Below are 19,768 nucleotides of genomic sequence, written 5' to 3' on the forward strand. Positions count from 1 at the left end.
AATGCATGTGGAAAATATGCTAAACCTAGATTCATGGTTGTATAGCTTCTGCTCTATTTTGCGATTTCTTATTGGTCAAAGAAAGACACTCGTTTCTGGATTTATGTGTAGTGTAAACCGAAGTCAAATTCCTAACTTATAGGAATATATAACTTGAAAATGCATTTGGCCAATACTTGACAAAAAATAGTCTTTATTGTATGAACAATATTAGGTAGGTAATTTAAAGATTAGAAAGTGGAACATTCCCCTGTCAAATTAAGTTGTATATTGCCAGGCTAGTACTATAATGAGTAATTGTCTAAAATATGTGAAACAGTCATTTAACGGTTATGAAATGTATGATATGGGTGGAGGTCCTAACTTGTTTGGGGTTAGGGGGTTACACTGCTTTCATACAATATGCACCCAAAGAAAAACAGGATGTGGAAGTTAAGAAAACGAAAAAAAAAATCGTTAAAGGGCTGGGCCATTATCTCCGAGACGCGAGGACGCGAAAACGAAAAGAAAAAAAATGACATGTTGATATCTTTCATCTTCGAGAGAGCCGTAGAAGGTCCTGACTGCAAATTTCGCTGCTTTTAAATGGGATTCGGAACTACGGCCTCTTCGCGTTTAGTGTTCAGTGCCTGATTCAGTCCACCTAAAAAAGGCCACATTAATTTATTTATTGAAATAATACAAACTGTTTCGCAACTCCAGTTAGCTGGCTGCTTGCAGCGGTAGACATCTGACAGGTGAATTTTAAGTTGCAATGTGTTTCACGAATCGCGTTCACACAAAACAAAGCAATTCCAGTCCAGCAGAGGTCACTGAAGAGCTGGGAGGGGGGCACCCCCCCAGCTGTCACAACTAATTTTGAAAGGGAGCTAACTTTTTTGCACCTGCCAGACATTTTGTCACACCATTTACGTTTTATATCCCTTTTTGCATTTGTGTAATTAAAACTCCTAACATATTTATATGTTTTTATGGTTAACAATAATTACAATTCTTTGCTTTGTGCCTTATTTTCGCGTTAGCCGAATACTGGACGTAACGGTTCCTAATTCAGTTTTAAAAAAGTACAGTTTCAAGTAAAGTAGTAGGTTTTCTTATTTTTGCAAGTTAAGCCATTTGTAAAAAAGAATAATAAATGCAACTATAAAAGATCATTTCAAAACAATTAAAACACATGATAATATTTAAATGCATGTTATATTTACTATGCGTCCCTGAATACCCGGTTCCTATTTTGCTCACAATCACAATCTAAAAACATTCAGTGCGTATTATTTTTCTTGAACACCTTCGAACACACACCCCTGATAACGGAGATGCAGGGGTTGTCGCACAATGCTCATATTTCGAAATAACGTAAAATAAGTATTTTTTTTAATTAAAAGATCCTCATTTCAATAAGTGTGTTATCATAATAAAGATACTATGCTCGTATGATGCTATATTTAAACGTTACAACTAATGCATATAAAATCACGCTCTGTCGAGGTTAATAACACTTCTCATTTTAAATAACCTTGCGGCAAATGATTCTAAACACTGCCCGATGAAAGACAATAAACGAACATATGACCAATACATTTGAGATAAATAAATATAACGTGCAATATTGAAATAGGTTGCATAACTTTCTCTGGAACGGCGCAACGCATAAGTATTTGAGGCGGTGTCTTGCAGATGATCCCTCCGCTACTGTATGTCTCTGAGCCGAGAGACTCTGGTGTTCACCATTGAGTCCGCGCGCCGAGAGTGGCAACTTTAAAGTGAGCCGCTCCTTCTCTGACTGTCCGTTTCAGCAGCAAAGCTTTCGATACTTTGGCCGTTTCTTTAAAAATAACACTGCGGATATTCATCCCTTTAAAGACTCGCAGTTTTTTTTAGCTTGTGAAAAACAGCCAAATTTGCGAAAAACAAAGTTAGGCGTTCAGCCTGAAAAACATAAGCTCTCGCCAGCCGGCGGCTACTTGTTTTCGCTTATTATGAATACATGCTTTGATAAAACAGCAAAGAGGTGAACCGAGGAACTACTTTTTGCTTTTCTGTTTGTTTCTCCTAATACTTAAGGAAAGTTTTTTTTTTCAGTATCTTAAGATCCGCGCATCCCTTTTCCTGCTGTTTGAAGATGCGGTGATGTAACTAGCGGAATGGATTAAAAACGCGCATCCTAGGATTTAGTAGAAGTGTGAGAGTTTCTCTAGTTGCTGGCTGTGTTTTTAAGTAAAAGAGGCAGTCGAGTTAAAGATGGACGAAGAAGGGCAGCTGGAAAACGGGGTTCAGACCACCAAAGATTGCGATCGGCAGCTCCGTTTGAGACTTTGTGTTTTAAATGAGATCCTGAACACGGAGAGGGATTACGTGGGAACACTGCTCTTCATCCAGTCGGTAAGTGTTTGCTGATATGTATGCATAGCGCATTGTAAAATATACAGCACTTGCACGCACTGCTAAACCAGCTCTGTTTCTGTCAAAGACCAGCTTTGCATTTTTTTAATCTTCAGGCAAGATAATTAAAATATCGTATTGTTGTCAGAATGGTATTGGCAGTCACGTTCCTGCTTGGCAGTCATATCTACAATGAATGTGCAATACTTGTGATCGACGGTGCAGTTTAGTTGTGCATAATTTAAATATGTTTAATCTCAGTCTCCAAAAATAAAACGCCGACAGTTTATTTACTTTACTTAACCATCTGAAATGGGTGTCCCAATGGCCTCACATGGGACTGGGATTTTCTCACCTTATATGCATAAACGAAGTCATGGGACCTGATGCATTAACCATGTGTACGAACAAGCAAAGTTTTGTCTCATCAAAATTATTATAGGCCTATCTGATGTTGTCTTCGTAAAGCATGTGTGTCATCAAGTATATTAATGCTCTCCTGAACACGCCGAGGTGCCTTACTCTCAGTGATAGGGAATCTGATTGCTTTGCTCAGACTAAACTGCTTAGTTTGCTTATTAATCGTGTTTGTATTAAATTCCGAACTACGATTTGTAGTCTTGTTTGTGTTCTATCTTGATACGGACCACTGAGTAATTCGTCTGCCCGCAAGGCGGAGGGCAGGAACTCTGTCGATGCAGAGTTATCTCCAGTGATTAAGTTGTTACATATTAGCCATTTGTTTTATTACCTGTCTCCGTCTCGTTCCCCCTGTATTGTCTGTGATAATGTCAAGTATAGTTATGGACTGTGCGCAGTTCGTGCCACGGCCCATAGGGAAGCCATATGATCCTTTGACTGGGGATTATGTAAATGAATTCGGCGACGTATTCACTGATTGTCTTTTGATGTTGCGAGTCTGTTCACACGAAAGGGGAATCCTTTTAAAGTGTCTCATTACCTTACAGTGTGATCGTGGGGCAGATTAAAACTTTCCAGGTTGTTAATTTTTTTCCCATTAGAGAAACTGGCTACTAGGGGCACAAGTGAGTGTAAACAATGAGCCACGCTTGTGGCTTGTGATCTCGCTGCTTTTTACTGTGTATGATCAGTCTGGGAAGTGACCCTTGCGTGTAGTGCAGAAGACGGGTATTTCACGTACAGTAAAAAAAAGAAAGAAAGAAAAACAAAATGTACAACTATGTGGGAGAGGGGAGGTAGTCACACTCGGAAGATCATGAAAGAGTCGAGGAAACAGAAAGTGGTCATTGAACAGAAGTGAGGTTTGTTTGTTTGTATAAAACATAAAAAGTCACCAAAAAATTCCAGTCTGTTGTCACAGCCTATAAACAGATCTCTGAGAGGTGCATCTGAATCAAGTCCCTCGCAGAGTGAATATCAAGATGCGTAGTGAATTCTCTGTATCATGGAAAAAAACCTCAGCCATCAAAGAAATGAAGCGTAGATTCATATCAGGACCGGCTTTCGGTCTTTAAATACCCAACCACGCAGAGCTGGAAGGCGTCACAAACGTGCTACGCCGGCATCTTGCCTCCAGACCAAACTTTCCTGAGCAGATGTTGGAAATGCATCGTGCAGATGGTCCTGAACACCAGAGTTCTAGGTTCTGGTCTTGCCGGGCCAAGGGGGTCCAGATAGGCAGGGAATCTGTGGGCTTTGACTCTGCTCTGGTGACATTATGTGGAATCCCTTAATTTAATCCACATTCTCTGCAGGGGATTATGAGGTTGGTGTCTTTCTGTGTGTGTGTGTGTGTGTGTGTGTGTGTGTGTGTGTGTGTGTGTGTGTGTGTGTGTGTGTGTGTGTGTGTGTGTGGGAAAGAGGGAGGGAGAGGCTGCTCTGATCACGCCAGTTATTCTGGGTCCTCCTTGCCTGAGCGTAGGTCACATCGGCTGAGAGAGAATAAGAAACAGACTCTTATTGTTTGACTTTGTTTGCCCTTTTTCTATTTTAAGCATTACGATGCCGCAATCTGCAGTAATATTTTATAAACAATGTTCTACTCAATACCCTTTGTATCTGGGATGAATTTACTTCCTTGTCTTAATTGCAGCTTTTCCTAGTAGTTTATTATTTAGCTGTGCATTTCATTTATCTCTCTACCTATTTTTGTTTCTTTGTTTATATTCGGCCGAGCATGTGCTGCTGTGTCTGTGTCACATCTCAGATGTTACATTCATAAAATGGGTCAGGTGCCCGCCTTGTCCACGTGGCTCTAAGTAGTGCATGCTTTATCATTAAAGGGCTCATTTGGCGCAGATAAGGCGTCTGGCCCCAAGCTGGAGGGGAGGCCATATGGTTTGGGTAAAGATAGCTGTGTCTGTCCTCACTTCACAGAGGGAGGGTGAGGGAGGAGGTGACGGGGGGGAAATTGAATCAATCCTCGTTAAATGTGACATCTTTTCTTCGTTAAGGAGCCATCCTGTTGTCTGGGTCACTTCTGTTGCTCGGCACGGCGGCTCGTCCGCTTGCAGGCCAGATACCGAAAAACCAAATTGATGGATTGTCCCTGTTTGTCTTCTGTCGATTCCGCTTAAGAAATTTGAAACATTCAACACTTTACTTCATTGGCTGCAAACATGCCAGGAAAGTGGCAGCGGGCTCCGTGATGCTCGCTGTCATGTTCGCTTGCTGCGAACATATGCCTGTTCATGAAACACCTTAGTGGTCTTGTGTGTGTTTTGTTCTTGTAGCGAGAAGCCAGAAATGCATTCCAGTTTGGAGGGCATGGTGTGAGAGGAATGTCTTTTGCGAGCTTTTGTGACGATAGGTGTGAATAATGACTTCGCCAGCGTGCAATCGGTCAGCTAGGTGGGATTTATGGAAATGTAGGGATCCGGTAACCCTGCGGAAAAAAGGGCAGGTGATTCCGCAATCCTGATAACAGCTTCAGTGTTCCAGGACAATCGGTGTGGAAATTAATGTCACCTTAAAGCTAATTTGTTCACGCTAATTTTTCCACTGATTTCACTGAGTGAATTTGTGCTCTTCATCGGTGCTCCCCCATATCGGGTCACTGTTTGTCCTGAACATTCGTGTAACCGGCCATAAAACATATCACCGCGGAATGAACCTTCTGCCCACGGGGGGGGGGTTTAACGAGATGCTGGAGAACTGCAAACATCTGGATACGTCCCTTGCACCCCCTGAAATGGCATAATTGCCACCTGTCGTTGATGAAGCTCTGCCACCGTGTCATTACCCTGTGAGTAACGAGCGAGTACTCCAGGTCTCCACTCTGATTTTCTTGGGTGGTGGTGGCTTCGAGCTACTTCTCTCACCGCAGTGAAATTATAGTTTCTTCCCATTTTCGCCCATGCACGTGACAGCCCAGTCATGTGACGCGTTGCTCTGTTGCCGCAAGCCTTACTGCGCGGTCTCCCTCCATAAGATGCTGAGTAGCAGAGTAGCGATGTGTCTTCAGAGCTTGTTTTTCCAGACCATGCTTGCTGATTGTCCTCTCGTGAGTTGGCTGCCGCTTTGCCGCCACAGCTGTGTGCGTGAAAGGCGTCTCATGTTCTCCTTGGTGCTCTGCTGGGCTGGCTGGGCTTCCAGCCTCCATTTATTGCTGCCGCATCATCTGAAAACCTCACATTCCTGCTTTAGTGCCTTCATTGGATCATGGCTGCGCTACAGCCTTCCTTCTGTTACTTTAACCTCTTCAGGGATTTTTTATTTTTTTTTGCATTTGGTGGTGGAGCTTACCGCGGTTTGACCTCCAACCCTCTGGCTAAACGAACCGGGACGGTCATGAATGCTTGGGTTAATTGGGGGGGGGGGGGGACTGTTGGAAGAGCATCCTGTCCCACCTATCTGCAAGGAAAACAGGTGTATTCTTGTTTGGGTCGTGCTGAGGGAAGTGGATAATTTAGACCAATGTCTCAATCAGGAGATATTGGACTGAATGATCAAGAACAGCCTAGTATAATGCTGGATTTTCTAACCTAGGTTTACTTCCACAAATATTTGTCTGTTTTGCAGGCATAAGTGTTTTGTTATTCTTTATGGTATTTCAGGGATATATCAGCCTAAAACAATCATCGAAAGCTTGTAATAGTTTGAATAAATTTTCCCTACTGATGTGTATGGAAGACTGTCACTTGTGGTTCAGGAAACGGGTCAGTTTTTAGGTGAATTTAGCGCCGTACCACAGCGTACAGGTGGATCTCCTGTTCATGTGTTCAGCACAATGGGAGATGAGAGGCAGAGTGCATGGTCAGCAGTCTGTTTGTTTCTTGAGCTTCCTGGTGTCAATGACTCATGGTGCTGAAGTTGGACGTACATGGGTATGGAGAAGAGGCCGAGCAGTTCATCTTGCAGGACTTTGTGGCGTGTCACATGTAGGATGGAACTCCATCTTGGATAAGAGCGGCCTTTGTTGAAATGGAGTTTCTCGTCATGACCTTAATTTGGCCCCAGTAATTTTAAATGGAATTCTTCTTGGAAATGAGACAGTCAAACTCCCTCATCCTCTACATGGTTTGCAGTGGCTTGACTTTGCTGATGAAAATATGACATTTGAGGAGTTGTGGTAGAAGTAATGATGGAGGATAATTTAAAAGTATTACTTAAGCTAATTCAGCTGGTATGTAACTCCAAAAAGTCTCTTAACTGATATATGTAATTGCATTGAATTGAGGGGACCACTCATAGTAGCACCAGGCTGACTATCCGATTTTCTGTGTGTCCATCTCCTAACCCAGCGTTCATGACTTTTGATTAAATGATCTTGATGCCCTGCACCACCATGCGTTAAAGCAGATGCCTAGTAAAGCTATATATATATATATATATATATATATATATATATATAACGAAGTTCACTATATTTGTCGTTTCGTTTTCGTATTAGGGTCGAGAATGAATGAAATGTAATGTCACTTGTATATGTTTAAGGGAACTCTCGAGCAGGATGATTGTGAAACTGTCGATGTCCGCAAGCCAGCTGGTGCTGGTGGAAGGGGAAGTGTGGATTGCAGCCTGTTACCCCGAAGGGCCCTTTTCTTCACCGTTGGCTCCATGTGTGTCATTGTGAGCCTGTCAGTGCTTGACATGCCACACGGTTTCATCATCCGTAACTGGATGTTGATTCTTCTGCCCGCCTTGATGTGTGAGCTCGGGGAGGCTGTTGATTAGCTGCGATGGAGTTTGAATGAAGTAGCAGCAGAGGCTTAGGGTCCTCTGTTCAATCAGGGCTTCTCCCATCAGCCATTGCAGTCGGGGGATCCTGCAATGACTCTTGAGGGGGAAAAATGGTTTAGGAATCCACATATGACTGCATTGGAGGTTATCATTCCTCACTGTTTGAGATTACAGTCTGGTTTTGTTTATTTTATAAGTGGATATTCCCCTGCCTAATCTCAACACCTTTCCTGTGTAACTGTTAAAATTTGACTGTATTTGAAGCCTTTGATGAGCTGTGGACATGCCTCACATAACTGCCTGGAAATTAGTCTGTTTTGAATATGGTAATTGTCTCTCTGGCACGGTAATGTGGATTCTATTGAATGACAACCTGACAGATATGGTTATTGGAGCTAAAGTTGTTTTTTTTTATGTAGAAATGGGTTATTGAGGAATCCTCTTATTCCCACAACTTTCATCCCACCCATGAAAGACTTAACAATATCAGATGTTCTGTGGGGTCCTTCCAGTTGACCTGTGCTGTGGCAAGATCACTTTATTTTACGCATGGGGTGGGGCCTCAAACTCAACACATAGGGTAAAAAGCTGCCTTTTAAATTATTATTATTATTTATTTAGTTCCAGCTAATCTCTGTATGAGTCAGCCTGATGACTGTAACAAAATTGTATGTTTGCTTATTTCAAAATCTGGCTCTTCCCTGCTCTGCTCAAAAGCAGTGTGGAGTATCTGCATGGTTCTCTGGATAAATATCTTATGGGAGGAAACGGTGGGTGGATTCATAGAGGGTGTGTAACGAAGTCTTGGGTGAAGGCGCAGAGTGTCACATAAGCTGAAGTCGAGATGCATTTCGCAGCAGCGGGAAACATCTGGCATAATGTGGCCTGTTGTTCATGGGTGCCTGCTATGGGGCGATGTCAGTTGTTATGCGGGAATGCAGATGCACAAAAAGCAGGCTTTACCCCATAGGTTGTGTTTAAGCTGTGACCCTGCCGAGGTGGGGTGGATGACTGGAATGGGATGTGGCAGGTCGCTGTGGGACCATTGGGAAAGGGCCAGTAAGTAGCTGCAATGAACATTTGCAGTAATTGTTTCTTTTTATAGACATGGGTTTCTTGCATGTGTAATTAGTGTGAGTCTGTCACTACTTTCAGTTGATAGACCAACATGACCAATCAGTCAGATTGAAGAAGGACTGACAGACATCCTAACTGGGTCTATTGAAGTGCTTCAATGTTTCCCATCACCAAATCTTACCTATAAATGTCGTTCTAGTAAGTGGCTCACTGCAAGGCTTCCCCAGTACCTTCTCTGGTTTTTTTGGTGGCATTAGGTGCATAGAGCTGTTGCTGGTCCTCTAGGTAAACGGCTACGATTTCAGGCATGAAACAGACCTGACACAAAAGTATAAGTTAGTTTAGGGAGAGTCCATATGGAGTCAATTGAACATAGCTTCCTTATGAAAACTTGACTCCAATGCAGGCAGCTGGATTGGTGTAATTTATTGCCTGTGGGGAAAAAAAAATAATAAATATAATTACGTCAGCCAACGACATAGACATAGTAAAGAGCTTGGAAGGGCTCGTAGTTCAAGGTATGTAGTCCTGAGAAACAACCAGTGTGGTTGTTGGTTACTGCCAAACTTTCTTTTTAGCATTTACTGAAAATGTGGCCATCATGTTGGTCTGTGGAAGTGGAGATGGAACGTCAGTGTCCAGCCGCGGCCTGCAACTCCGGCCACCATCCTGCGACACTCACTGTGTTCCGGAGGCAGCAGGCAGCATTGAAGCCAAGGCTCTCCCTGCTCTGCTATGCCATGGGAGCCGGGGGGGGGGGGGGGGGAGCAAGATTCTCACAGAGGATTATGAACGCCCCGCTGGTCGAGCGCCGTTGTCTAACATCTTATTCGACGATCTGGAAAAGACCGTCTGCGTTTTAACGTAGTTAACGTAGCGTCTGATGGAAAGAGCTTATCAGTGGGTTTTGGTTGTTGACTTATTTTATGATGTAATATATTGAGAAGATGAACTGCGGGGAAACCAGCTTATGCTACAGTCTAACATCACTGCTTTTATTCTTCCATACATAGAGATGAAAAACAGTTCTACTTCCTGAATTGCATATTTGTGCATTTTTACACATTCTGAGCACAATGTAATGGAATATTTTTTCCCTAGATTTACAGGTTACATGAGGTTATTCTCTCTTTGTTTTTAAATACATTTATCACTGTATCTCTGTAATTTCTGCACGGATCCATGAATTCATTGTCATATAGTGGTCGTGATGATAATGTTCCATAATTTTATCACCAGAAAACTTTGATGCATTGTGGTTGTTCGGGATTAACTTCGTCCTGTTTCATGATAAACATCCATGGATTTGTTGTGCCTATAATTGAAAGGCTAATCTATGCCACTGAAAGCAAAGCTGGATTTGATTTCTTTTCAGTGGAGCTGTAGATTAACCCTTCTATAAATCCTCGGTTTTATGACAGAGCTGATCTCTTCTGTCAGGATCCATGATATGTCTGTCTGGTTTTAGTGTTCTGAAGATGACATGTTCTGTATATTCTCAAGCTCCTCTAGACTTCTCTAAGAATATATGTTAGCCAATGCCCAGCTTCATAAAAAATATAGCTGCTTTTTAAAAAAATATTCCGCCACTGAAAAACATAATATAGTGGTCCACTTGGAGCCTTGGACCATGGATGTTGATGTCGGCTTAGAATTTTGTCTCAGCTTGAGAGCAGTGCCTGCCTGGGTGTGTTTCCGCACGCTTAGATCTCTGATTATGTTGAATCACTTGCCGTCACAGGACTTGCATTGCAATGATAGGAATTCTTTTTAGTGTTTGCGTTTAGATGTGGCAGAAGGTGAGGGATGGTGAGACGATGGCTGGGTATTTTTTATTTTTTTTTGCACCTTCGAAAGATATGATGGTGCAGAAGTGAAGCGATTGTACCTCACTGCTGGATGGGGTCTGAGTGAAGCATTTGTACTCTTACTATATCGCTGCCAGTGGTCCGTGGCCGCTCCCGTCAAACACCGCGGACATCCTTGACTTCACGTGAATTTGAACCAAAGCAAATCTCTGTCACTCCATCTCCCTTCGTATCCGTCACATCCGACTGATGAGGAAAAGCTTGTCCGCGATCCTTCATGATGTCTGGCACAGCCTTTGCCCTCTGAGGGATGCAGTTCTTGATGCTAGGACACCTGGTTGGGATGGAAGTATGCAGGGCCGTGCTGGCCATTTGGCCTCTGCGTGCAGGTTTGATCGGGATTGTATATCGGGTTGGCACTGAGCGCGGTCCCCCATTGCCTGCTGGGGAGCCAGGCCTCCAAAGCCTCACATTCCTGCAGATCGTTTTATTCCCTGATGACAGATTCACTCATACCTGTCAGGCGGGTTATAAGATCACTGAGGAGATGTTATCTGGAGAGCCACGTGCCAGCCTTGGTCACGGCGACAAGGACTCCACTGGGTGCCTTGAGGCTCATGTCCTACACATGTTTGTGTTTTGGGGCTTGGCGGGGGGACTGGGGGCTGGGCAGGGGTACATAATTATGTGGGGAAAAGTAAGGGGAAACCTCACTTTAAAAGAAGGCACTTGTAAAAGTGCTAAATATATATAAACTAGGCTGCAATCATGCATTAAATGATTACAAAGTCAGTCTTGTAAAGAGCTGAGCACTTAACCAATGGGAGATTGAATGCCCCCCACCCCACCAGCAGCTGGGAGTGTCGTTTTACTAAATCATTCCAACTCGGCCCATGAAAATGTTTAAACTTGCCTGTAATGGAACGAAAAAAAAAGATAAACAAAAACGAAAGAGATGCCACAGTTTGTAAACCGGAAGACGAAACGAGAGCCCAGGGTTACGGCTCCTTGCATCGGGATGTTTGAAGGCCCTCGGGATGATTCCTCATGGTGTTTGGCATCTGCTGTGAGATTTGGCCCCTGAAATTTCCGCATTCCGCACTTAGGTGTGAGGTGAACTTTATTGGGAAGCTGATTGCGCCCTTCCCAGCCCCTCCCCGAGTGTCCCAGCACCGTGGGTAGAGTTTGGGCCTCGTTGTATCCCTCTCAGTAGGCAGCGTGCTGCCCTCCCTGGCAGAGGCGTGGGTCCCTCATCCTCCCAGCGCCCCCACTCCCCTTCTGTCTGTTCCGGCCCGTGTGAGCTGCTCAGGCACCCATGAACCCACCAATCCGGAGAGGAAGTGGGCCGACATTGAAGGAGGACATTGTTATGTCCGGTTCCGTTAACTGGGGGAAGGAGCACTGGCGGGAGCCAGGGCCAGATAGGTTTCGCACTGTCCAATGAATAAATCCTCTGTCCCCCTCTCCTCCCCTTCCCCCGGGCCGTGGCTGCCAGTCAGGGCTGGGGCTCGCCGGGCTCCTCAGCATTCATTCTCAGCGTAGTGCCGCTGGGCCTTTGTTCCGCTTCCCTACAAAGGGGGCCCCCCCATTCATCCTCGCACCGCGGAGGCGACGGCTCCTCCGAAACCCTCGCCGGGCCGCGGAAAAAGCCACCGGGGTCCGGTCCCGCGCAATGGCTCTGCCTGCAGCGATCGGCCAGGCGATTCCCCAATTAGTGTCTACCGACGCGTTTGCATTTCGCCCGGAGCCAGCGGGGACGGAGCAGAATGAAACGCGGTGGCTCTCGCGCATTAACAGCCCAGTCCGAGGTGCGGGGCATTGTGGATGGTCCAGGCTGCAAAGGGGCCGTCTGAAGAAAAGTGCTGAATCATCAGAGCCATTGAAAGGATCACACGGGCCTGAATGGGGCAGGAGCTCCAATTAACTAGCTGCTTCTGCCAGCTGAATACCATAATCTAATTTATAATGAAGAAGAAGAAGAAGAAGGAAAAAAAGTTGAAAAGAACAGCATTTCTTTTTGGGGTACAGTGGGTGCAATAGTAATTTATTAATTTTGTTTTTAACAATTTAATAAAAAGCCTCTAAGGCTTGCTATTGAAAAGCTGCATTATTCCTCGTGTTACCACGCCTGCTTCTTTTGCGACCTAGGAAATAATGTTGTGTTTTATGGACGGAATTAGTTTCCTGCACAGTAAGGTCAGATGAGACTTGTTTGAGTGAAATTAAGCCATTTTTTGTGTTGGAAGTGATGAGGTTTTGTGATTCCCACCAAGGACAGGAATTTTTGTTTTGTCCCTTTAATGTTTGTCTGCTATTGTCTTTGCGCTAAATGCAAATGACGTATTATCACTGATGACTAATAAAACCGTATCTTTTGCGCGCATCCCGGCTGTCATTTGCGCCTTTTTTTTGCGCCTTGCATGTTCTAGTCAGGGCTTCAGTGGCGTGAGTGGAATGGACAGGGGCAGCGTTTGCTGCCATTTTGACCTTGTGGGTCAAGATGTACTTCCCTGATAAATTTCAGCTTTTTGTGTTGTGTGAAGGACGCTTGGGGGGAGGGGGAAGCCATCATTAATATTCATGACCCCCCCTGACACTGGCTTTGAGGAAAAGAAAGAAGAAGGAGATGAGCTGAAGTGCAGGACGCCCCAGAGAAAATGGAACTCTGAAGTCAGGGGGTTCGTAGGATGGTGAAATGACATCGGACCTGATGACACCTATAGTTCCTTTGCTTTTCCATGCACCTCATTTAGAATCTTTTAACTGTTCTGTTAACTCATTATTGCTTTCTATGTGTTTTGAGTTTTTACATTCTCAAGTTCTCGTTTGTTTGTTTGTTTGATTGTTTAATGATTATTAACCGTTTTACATGGCCTAGCTTTCGCTGTAAATACAGCACTAGCTGCCTGCATGGTGTGTGAACTCAGTAAACTAACCAACTGTCCGATGCCCTCTGCTAGTGGCTGACACTCATGCACTCGTCTGCACTGCAGCCTGTTCTGGGGAGGTGGGGGGGGGCTGTTTTTGCTTCTGAGCTGAGCTGGAAAGCATTTCACACCTCAGAAGTATCAATGCTTCTGCTTATTTCTGCTGGTCAGTGTTTTAAATGCTTTGAAAAGTACGAGTGCTTAGGGCTCAACTTTTGCAGAGCCGCCGGCTGCCAGCTTGAGCCCTGCCATGCATAAAAGTTACTCAGTTGTGCATTTTAAGTTGGAATTTTTATTTTTGATTTCCGTTTATTGATTTTTATTTAAGCACACAGTTTTAGGAAGTAACAAAAACTGACTAAGAGGAGTTAACCCTATAAGGTCCTATAAGATTGTGTAAAAATCTTGCATGCTTCTTAAACTGGAAGGTGTGATATTTCAGTCTGTCCTGACAAAGGAGGCTATTTCTGTCTCCGGCTGTGGTTCAGCACCGATGCCTCAGACAAAGGGGCCTTTGGTAGTGGCTGGACTGTGCCGATAACATTCACTCACAAAAACACGACTCTTCACTTCACCCCTCCCAAAAAAAAAACCCCTTGCACCGTACAAATTCAAACCTCCGACTTTTATGTGACCCAAGCCCCCAAACATCCGACCACTTCTGCTCATGTGAGCAGCGGGGGTGGGTTTGCCTCGTTAAATCCCAAATGCTTCCGTCTTGTTCTGTTTGGACGCTGCTCGCGTCGATGCATTTTTGCAGTTTGGTGGCTTAGTATAAAATTTATAATCCCAACATGCTTCTCTTTTCGATCGTGCGAGATGTTTTACCCCACATAGACGAAAGCTGTCGGAGGTGGGAATCGCCTTGAAGCCTGTGATCCTTTTTATCGATGGCAAGAGCCACGGAACTTTGTAACGACTGACCCAAACTGAGAATTCGGCCTGGCAGGGTCATAGGATTGGGGGCAGCTCGAGTCCCCACAAAGCCCTCTGATGGAGAGCTAACCCCCCTCAGTAGCGTAGCGTGTAAAGCCTCTAGTGAGATGGCTTCTGGTCAGCGCTCTACCAGTCTTGGTGTCACGCAAGCGCTGGCCACAGAAGCTTTAATATCAGTGTTGTCCAGGCCACCCGATTTCTTGCATTGGTGGCCTCTTGGCTTTCATAACGCTGGCGAGCCCCTGCTTACAGATTCACCTCAGAGTGAAATTTCCCTGTTTGCCCATCAGAATCTCGCAACCCCTGTGTCTCATCAGCTGTGTCCTCGGTCATAAGCTATTGAGGGAATGGGCTGCAAACGTATCCTTCCGTCTACGCCTTTATTTTTATTTTTTTTTTGCCTGCGCTTTCTAAGGAAGCTGAACAGAAGTTCACAAGGCATGAATTAGCCTGTCTCATGTCTATTATTGATCACTGACGTGAAAGGGGGTGGCGTGTTTCACCTCGGACAGTTTGTCCACCACCCCGCCAAACAGCTCTACTAGATGGGTAGATGGGTGCATGCAGGTGGTCAAGCAACCGGATGCAGTTTAACTCTGCAAAGCTTATTGTTATTTACAGCAGTGTTTGGGCTTATTGATGCAGCGTAGCTAGCTAAACATTTGATCTGGGATGTACTATCCATTCGCTTGGCATATTCTTGTACTTGTTCAGACTGACGTTTGTATCGTCTTTCATGCCGTTCTTTCAGTGCTGCCGTCTGCAAAACCAAAGGTCTCTTCTTTCTCTGTGTGAAGTTAATTGGCATTTTCCTCCACAGCAGTTCAGCCCCTCTGGTAGTAAAGCTCGGCTTTAAAGGGCATGAGGAAGACCCTTAAAGTCAAGAGGCTCCTCGGTCGCAGCCAAAGCAATCAATCAGCAGTTTCCTCTTCCTGCCGAAATGGCGCTTGGAGTTGCGCTAATCGCATTACGCGGCGATGCGTTTTCGCGGAGACGGACGGCAGAATGTCAGACCAGCAGGCTGCCCCACCCATCCCCCGACCCCAGGCCAATGGAGGGAAACAAAAGAGAGGACCCTTCTAGAACATATGGTGGATCTGCGTCCCTGCACCTTGGTGCCCGGTCATCCTCGGTCCACTGGCCCTCAGCAGACGCGGCCTGTCGTGGGCATCTGATCGCTTGGCCGGGCGGGCTTGCAGGGGGCACACGGGGACATGAACAGGGACACGAATGCCCACTCTGGGGGTGGGCCAAGCCATGTGTGACACAAGGGCTGTGTCTGCCTCCCTGTGTTTGGGGGTGGGGGGGGGCACGCAGGGACATGAATGGGGACACGAATGCCCTCTCTGGGGGTGGGCTAGGCCATGTGTGACACAAGGGCTGTGCCCGCCTGCCCCTGTCTTGGTGACAGTCTGTCACCTACAGACATGTGCTTGCTGTAAGTGCAGTCAAGGAAAAATTTGAAGGTTGTTTATCTGGGTAGTAAAAGTGTATTTGCTCAGAAAATAGGTGAAATATATTTAAACACCCCAGCATTCCATGTATTTGTTATTTCACCACAAATGAAGTAATTAACTGAATTAGTTAAATAAGTAAAAAAAAAAGAAAAAGGAACACATGCTGGTGTTTTGGACTGTTGCTGGTGTGATTTTAGGAGAGCTGTTGAACTGGCTATGCTGAAACACTTTTGACAGACACAGTTTTACAAACGTGAAGATCATTTAAACATTGTTTTCTTTGATTGCCTAAGCCTTTTGCACTGTGCTGCATGTATTTTAAACTTTACAGATGCATGTCGAATCACTGGGCCCAGGAATCACCTCCCGCATGCGATTTGTTCTAGACATCTTGAGATTTTTCATGTTTGTCCTGCTTTATGTCACCTGGTTCGGAGTCAGATGGCACCAACTCAGTTTTCACTTCTGATTGTCAAGATTTAATGTAGGATCTGCGCTATTTTTTTTGTGCTTTCTTTTAAAGTCTGGGTTCCATTGCGGGGTGTCTTATTTTCAGAAAAGAAAAGTACATCTTGAGATTTTTACAGAAGCATTTGTGCTCTTTCGTCTTTTTGTGCCTTAAGCAAATCCTAAAACCGGAACATCTACTGATTTGAGAGGAGCTTTTCGGAAGCCTCCGTCTTGTAAAGGGAACCTGGCAGGTTTTGTTTGACCTCAGTGCTGTGTTAACTATTTCACTTCCTTTTTTGTGATGGCTTTCGGCTAAAAACCAAACCGAAGCCAACTGAGTTCAGGCAGCTTCTAGAGTTTGTTGAACAGAGCAATTGACAATGGAGTGTTTTGTGTTTTTACTTTTTTTTATTTTATGTTTGTATTACTTGTTTTCATTTAAAATGTGCTCCTTGTTTTATAATTTATTTTGGAGTTACATGCCTAGTTCCCTTTGCTTCATATAGTGGGCTTCAGACTTCCTGTGACTCAGTGCTGGGGAAGTGGTTATGGAAGATGAGTGAATGGATGGAAATCTACTGCTGAATTTCTGCTTGTTGTCATTGGAAGGTCGTCTTCTTGAATTGGAAATGCAGAATGGGCCAGATGAAAGCGAAGGACAAAAGAGGCATTTGGGCCATATGGTTCGGCGGACTTGCTGTCCAATAAAGGCAGTAGGGTGCAACCCCTGATTTCTCCTTGTGCCAACATGTGACCTTGCGCGCCGTGGTCTCCTTAAAAGTGATGGCAAGGCGAGCCGATGACCTCCTCTTTAACTCTTTTACATGTAGGTTGCTTGGATTGTGGTACTGCCTTCTGAATTACTGCCCCCGAGACTAGAAGGTCGTACTGTTTTCACACATATTTTATCAATAACATCTCCAACTCCCTTCTGCTGCCAACTGGTGTGTGTGTGTCTATAGCCACAGTTAAATTCTACTTTTCTCAGAAAATATTATAATCAGTCTATGTTTTTAACCTTCCCATGAAGCTAACACATGCAGTACCTTCAGAGCATGCTGGTTCCCAGAATGAAGCCTGCTTTAGTTTAAAAACTGGACTGACCTCACCGGAAGCCGCGCGGTGGTATAGCTGTATGTCAGACCCTGCAGCTACTGGGAACCGGACATGCAGAGCGTCTTGCGGTGGATCATTTCGTCTTTAAGTAAGAGGGGAAGTTCATTTCCTCAAGTGACCTAAAATTTTTGATTCACCCTGGACACGTGCAAAAATGTAAAAATAAGAACTGATTGTGGAACAAATCAGAGGGATTAGACATGATTATTGTAAAGTCACAGTGGCAGTATTCATGTCGCTCCGTTTATCACGTGCACCTGTTTGTTGCTCATCCGCACTTTGGGCCGCCTTAGTGAGCTGTGTGAAATGAGTACTGGATGGAGATATGCAGCCAGGGGTTGTTGTCGGGTTAGCATGGGGACAGAATCGTATCGCTGTGGGGGAGTATCTGGTACCTTCAGGCTGGCTTGCTGCTAATGAACTTGGAGTGGATTCCACATTGCCAGTTGGACCAGTAACTGATTGGCGATAATGGCCCTGCATGTGAGACTGCAAAATATGTTTCGAGCAAACAAACATAGTTTGTGAATATTATATATGCTAATTAATAATTATTTGTTTTATTATATGTATATTATGGAGATGCTTTCCGAATGGTTTTTAGGTGAAATGTAATATATTTGCACAACCTGTCCCTGTACGAACAAACATTTATCTTACGAAATGTTTAGATTGAAGTGGGGAAAAAACAACATAATCTACGTTTTCGAATACCACGTCTGTAGTAAAAATTGCGTTTTGATGAAAATGTCCATCAGAATCCGCTATGGTGTTGACCTTTGGTCAGATCGTGTTTTATGTTTTATTAAAATAAACTCAAAACAAATGTAACTTTCTCATGTTTAAGTCATAATCTGTGGTTTGTGGAAAACCAGTGAGGACAGCATCAGACTTAAGAAACCCTACTGCATCAGCATCGTCATCATCAGTGACCGGACCAGCACTGTGCCTGTCACTCTTTCCCAATTCCTTTGTGTAGCAACTGCTGCCATGGCAACCCTGTTTTGAAACGTAGAAAAACCCCCAAATCGAGTCTCCATATCTCAGTTGACGTATAAGAGTGACAGTGTCACAAATATCTGAATGTGGAACAATGTCCGTGGCTTTTTTCCTCTGCATTCTCGCTCGCTCTGCAGTTTGTACTTTTAAATTAGTGCTGAATGAGAACAGTTTCTCAAACTGGCATCTGTAGTTAGGCCCGTAGAACTTACCCATGTGCCTTTGTTTTGCTTTAAAATTCATTCTTTCTTCGTAGCCATTTATTTTTGATTTGGTTAATATTTCTATGCACCTTGCATACAGTGTTTTGTGGTTTTCGGAAGACTGCAGATTCCTGCTAAGATTCAGTTCCGTTTTCCGCCTTGCCTTGACGCACTCAGTTCATACAGGCTTTACTAATAAGCCGCAGTGTCGGCCCTCTTGCCGTCGGCCTGGAGTTCGCACGTTAATCCACAAACGGGGCGTGAGGGGTCCACCTTCTTGGGGACCTCCAAGCAGGGTGTCTCGAAAACAAATCGAGCCGTCTGTCAGAGAGGGCAGCCATTACTGCTGCCCACTGCTTTGCTAGGTCTGGTGTGTCATAGAAGGAACTTCCAAACCCATAGGAGATCAGGGAGGAAGGAGCTTCTCAAGTGACAGCAGGAGATGCTGTTCAAGGACTGAGGGGGAGAGGTGGTCTGTGTTCTTAACTGTTCCATGATTTGGCTTGTTGGTTTTTAATGAAAGGCAAGGAATGGAGGCAGTGTGGTGGGGAGGAGGGGGGGGGGGCTTTGACTAGCCAGTGGCTGTCCTGTCATTGTGGTCACACTGTCTGCTCTGGCACTACTGCTGCATCAAACCTGAACCCAGCCCGTCTGCCCTGTAAGCAGTTTGAGGTTTATATGAATGATGTGAATAATATGACATTATTTTTGGGAGAATGTCACATAAATGGAGTTTATATATGGAGGGACAAAACACAAAAGAAAGATTTAATGGGTTCAGCTTAATTAGGTTTGTCAAATTTATACCATTTTGAAGTTTATGCATTCAGAATATGACACTTGTGGCCATAATACCTTTTTTTGGTTTTCTTCAATGTGGCAGCAAACTTTTACTCTTTAGTTTAGAATTTTTTTTTTCCATGGGATTTCCATGGGATCTATTTAGCTTCAATTTAACAGTGAGAAATGAGCGATGCATCCCGCTCGTTAGATTATCTTTTTCTTGATGCAAAATGTTTTTTTCCCACATAAATACTGAGAGCAGAAACCTAAGCTGTTTTTTGTGAGTGATGGGGAGTAGCTGAGTGGCTCTGTTTCATGCCGGGCTTCCAAGGGGCTCCCCTCAGCTTTGTTTCAGCTAATCCAAGCTGCAGGCCATTCAGTGGAGATTTTGCCTCCCTCTTTGCGGCCTCTGCAGTTCTTTGCCTGCTTTTCAAACACAGTTAGGATGATATTTCTCACTTCCTACT

The 19,768-nt window shown here is 44.5% G+C and overlaps 1 protein-coding gene across 1 annotated transcript in view; it reads left to right on the plus strand.

Annotated features, from left to right (window-relative positions):
• Positions 1-1,709: 1,709 nt before the first annotated feature.
• prex1 (phosphatidylinositol-3,4,5-trisphosphate-dependent Rac exchange factor 1) overlaps positions 1,710-19,768 on the plus strand; it is a 74,546-nt gene continuing 56,487 nt past the window's right edge. The window contains exon 1 of the mRNA XM_049016617.1: positions 1,710-2,382. Within this exon, the coding sequence (XP_048872574.1) occupies positions 2,242-2,382 (141 nt within the window). The 5' untranslated portion in view covers positions 1,710-2,241. The remainder of the gene's footprint in view (positions 2,383-19,768) is intronic.

Source organism: Brienomyrus brachyistius, chromosome 6, assembly GCF_023856365.1.
Source record: "Brienomyrus brachyistius isolate T26 chromosome 6, BBRACH_0.4, whole genome shotgun sequence".
In the NCBI taxonomy this organism is placed as follows: domain Eukaryota; kingdom Metazoa; phylum Chordata; class Actinopteri; order Osteoglossiformes; family Mormyridae; genus Brienomyrus; species Brienomyrus brachyistius.